The 3880-nt window shown below is 61.1% G+C and overlaps 2 protein-coding genes across 2 annotated transcripts in view; one reads left to right on the top strand and one right to left on the bottom strand.

The window, feature by feature from the left end:
* Window positions 1–1364, top strand: part of Gpx4 (glutathione peroxidase 4) — a 4288-nt gene extending 2924 nt beyond the window's left edge. Inside the window, exons 2-7 of the mRNA XM_005405994.2 lie at window positions 433–527; window positions 614–758; window positions 854–1005; window positions 1085–1109; window positions 1203–1262; window positions 1332–1364. Coding sequence (XP_005406051.2) covers window positions 433–527; window positions 614–758; window positions 854–1005; window positions 1085–1109; window positions 1203–1262; window positions 1332–1364 — 510 coding nt within the window. The remainder of the gene's footprint in view (window positions 1–432; window positions 528–613; window positions 759–853; window positions 1006–1084; window positions 1110–1202; window positions 1263–1331) is intronic.
* The window catches only part of Sbno2 (strawberry notch homolog 2 (Drosophila)), a gene marked incomplete at its 3' end in the record, with an annotated part of 61627 nt that overhangs the window by 1484 nt on the left and 56263 nt on the right, over window positions 1–3880 (bottom strand).

Genomic DNA, 3880 nt, shown 5'->3' with positions numbered 1-3880 from the left:
CGCGCCCTAGGCGGCGCCAACGCTGCGTGCGCCGGCGCAGGCGAGCTGGCCCGTGTTCGTGCAGCCCGGGGCGGGCGGCACAGGAGACCCGAAAGAGCCGCTGCTCCGAGCTGCGGGACCCGGTGCGCGACGCGTGCCAGCCCTGCTGCCCGTCCTTGTGTCCGTCCTCACTTTTTTTTTTTCCCGGTACCGGAAATCGAACTCACGACCTCGCGCTTGCCAGGCAGGCTCTGTGCCGCTGAGCTAAATCCCCAGCCCCGTCCCCACTTCCTCAAGCTTAGTCTCCCGTGGGGGGCGGGCGAGCCTGGGGAGGAAACCCGACATTGCCCTTGCGCCCCTTCCCTGGGGGTGTGCTAGCCTGAGGTCCGGCACTTTGCGGGTCTCCCGCCACTCAGCCCCAGCCGTTGCCACTCAACGCCCTTTGTTTTGCAGTGCGCATCCCGGGACGACTGGCGCTGTGCGCGCTCCATGCACGAGTTCTCCGCCAAGGATATTGACGGGCACATGGTCAGCCTGGACAAATACAAGTGAGTGCCTGCCCATCGGGGGTGCCAGGGCCACGGGGTGGGGCGAGCTGGCCTCCTCCGACTGCCACCCGTCCCCTTGTCCCTAGGGGCTTCGTGTGCATTGTCACCAATGTGGCCTCCGAATGAGGCAAAACCGAAGTAAACTACACTCAGTTTGTCGACCTGCACGCGCGGTACGCTGAGTGTGGCCTGCGCATCCTGGCCTTCCCTTGCAACCAGTTCGGGAAGCAGGTGCGTGCTGGAGGCGAGCGAGGGGACACGGAGAGGAGGCAGGGGCTGTCGTGTTCCCTCCCAACCCCGCCTTTGTCCCTGCGTTCCTCTCCCAGGAGCCAGGGACTAATGAGGAGATCAAGCAGTTTGCTGCTAGCTACAACGTCAAGTTTGATATGTTCAGCAAGATCTGTGTGAATGGGGACGACGCCCACCCGCTGTGGAAGTGGATGAAAGTTCAGCCCAAGGGGAAGGGGATGCTGGGAAAGTGAGTGCCCTGGGGTGGTGGGTGGCCTGGCCCCTGGGATTGGGGCAGCAGCTTGCTCAGACTCTTCTTTGTGTTACAGTGCCATCAAATGGAACTTCACCAAGGTAAGAGCTTGCTGGCAGGAGAGGTGGGTAGGTGGGGGTCCCACCTGTCCTGGGGACCTCTTGGCCTCCCTTAATGTATTCCTTCTCTCTCAGTTTCTCATCGACAAGAATGGCTGTGTGGTGAAGCGGTATGGCCCTATGGAGGAGCCCATGGTAGGTGCCTCCCCAGAGAGGTTGGGACCCCTGGTGAGAGGACACCCCCTGATGCCCCTCTCCCTGCAGGTGATAGAGAAAGACCTGACCTGCTACCTGTAGCCCCACACTTGCGCCCTGCTGAGCCCTCGCCCGCCCCGAGCCTCCTACCCGGCACCATGATGGCCTGCCTGCAAACCAGCGTGCTGGTAGGGCAGACCTGAGGACGCGTGCACCGCCGGAGGGAGGACCGGCCACGGCCTGGGCTTGGCTCCCACCCTTGTTGCCTTGTGGGAATAAACACAGAAGCGGGCAGCTGTGTCCTTCTCTTTGGCATGGAGGGGGCTCCCTGGGGTTGGAGGGCTGTGCTTGCCCCTGTGCCTGGCAGATCTGGGTCAGCTGGTCACAAGGTTGTGCTGATCCCTTGGACAGGCAAGGTGTGAGCAGAGGAGATAATGCGGTAAGCGGCTGATTCCCCACTAGGCCAGGCCTGGGAAGCTGCTGCAGAGGTGCTGAGGGCTCCCATCCTTTCATATCTTAGAAGCCGGTGACAAGAGTGTGTGTGTGTGGGGGGGCGGTCAAGGTCTGGCCTGGTGTGAGTGGTAAGTCCCTTAGTGTTTGGGGGTAGGGTGGTCACTGTTCAGATTGGTTTGTTTTATCTTTTTGAGACAGGGTCTCACTATGCAGTGCAGGCTGGCCTTGATCTCACTTTGTAGCCCAGTCTGGTCTTGAACTCGCAATGATCCTCCTGCCTCAGCCTCCCAATCGGTTGTTTTGTTTTTTTTGACACCCCCCCCCCCCCCCCGTACCGGGAGTTGAATTCACGACCTTGCACTTGCCAGGAAGGCGCTCTGCCACTGAGCTAAATCCCCAGCCCCTTGTTTTGTTTTTTGAGACAGGGTCTCACTGTGACTGTTAGTCCAGGCTGGCTTTGAACTTACTATGTAGACCAGGCTGGCCTTGAATTTGCAGCAATCCTCCTGCCTCAGCCTCTGGAACACTGGGAATACAAGTGTGCGCTACCACACCTGGCCAGATTTGTCTCCTGAGAGGGCGAGAGGTGGACTGTGGCCAGGGGGGTCTGCAGAGCTGAGCCCAGCTGCTCCCCATTCCACTAACTTGCAGTGCCCCCAGGGAGAGCAGAAGCTGGGCAGGGACCCTTGTGCCAAGGGAGGGGTTAGCATGGGGATCCTTGGTCCCCAGGAAGTGCCTCAGCTGATTCAGTCTCCTGTCATTACCCACCCACCACCACCACCGCCGCCAGACACCTGTGGTCTCTGTGCCCTGGAACCTCAGGGTGAAGTGGCCCCCAAATTTTGGGCTAGAGGTCAGCAGTGCCACAGGGCAGCAGGTCTGGTATTTAGGTTCCTGTTCTGCTTTGTGTCTAGATGTCCGTGTCCGTCCCCCCCATCCCCCCCCATCCTCATGTGCATGATCATAGGTGGGGCTTTTCGGAGGCAGCTAGATGGTGGATCTGGAGTGTCTGACCCTGGGATCAAGGGTGTGTGATTACTAAGTCCGTCCACTGATTGGATAACGGGAAGGCCCACCCAGGGTGTGAGCACTACCCATCCCCAGGGCATGCAGCCCGGGTAGACTATAAAGGACAGAAAGGGTTGCTGTCCTTGCTGCCTCCTGCCTGCTTGCTGTGATGCCCTCTGCTGTGCCGCCATCCCTCGGAGCCTGGCAACTATGAACTCAAACCTCTCCAAACTACACTACAATAAAGCTTCCCTCCCTTACCTTCAGGTGTTGGGTATTTTGTCTCGGCAAGAGGAGAAACACCGTTTCTGCCCACCCGGTGCCTAGACTCTGGGTCCTGTCGCTGGCTGGGACCAGCAGCTCGGGAAGTGCTGATGCGTTGGTAGTCAAAAGGCGAAGCTCTCAGTGTCGGGGTCCACAGGACGCACCCCAGCCCTCTTCAGTGTCTGCATAGTGTACCGAGAGGGGTGCATTCCCAGCCCACGGGTGCTGCCTGCAACCCTGACACCCCAGACCCCCACGTGACTGCAAGCTGGAGCAGCAGACTGGGAAGTAGGCAAAAGGGACATATATTTAAAAAGATTTCTTTACATATATACATTGGGGTTCATTATAAATACACATAGAAATCAGGGGCCACCCGCCGTGGGTTCGAGGTGGTGGGCGGGCAATAATTTAGGGCGCAGGGGAGGGGATTGCATATATTAACGGGGTCTGCTCCCCGCGGAGCCCCCGAAGCGGGGCCTGAGCACCGGGATTTCCTGAGTGAGCAGCTCCGACTCCGGCCTCCTCGGCTCCCGGGCAGCTCGGGGACACAGGCAGCGGCAGGCGTCCTGCCCCGGCCCGGAGGGCGCGCCCGCACCCCGGCTCCCGAGTGTCGGCTGGTGGCGGGGTCCGGAGGGAAAGGCACTGCGGCGCCTGCGCGCCTCCGCCATCCCAGAGAAGGGCGCGTGGCCACAGCCCGCGGAGCCGCCTAGGAGTTGGGGAAGGGCGGGCTGAAATGGATCACGCTCTGCCGCTCCGGGCCGGCCCCCGCCCCTGCCCCCGCGGCGCCCATCATCGGGCCGGGGGGCTCTGCGGGCGCCGTGTGCAGGGAGCGCAGCATGTCCTCCAGCACCTCCTTGAAGTTGATGTCGCAGCCCTGGTGGGCCAGGGCC

The sequence above is a fragment of the Chinchilla lanigera genome, unplaced genomic scaffold (genome assembly GCF_000276665.1).
Source record: "Chinchilla lanigera isolate Chin_1 unplaced genomic scaffold, ChiLan1.0 scaffold00094, whole genome shotgun sequence".
NCBI classification, from domain to species: Eukaryota; Metazoa; Chordata; class Mammalia; order Rodentia; family Chinchillidae; genus Chinchilla; species Chinchilla lanigera.
Note: the sequence above shows the minus strand (reverse complement) of the source record. Positions and strands in the feature narration are given on the sequence as shown.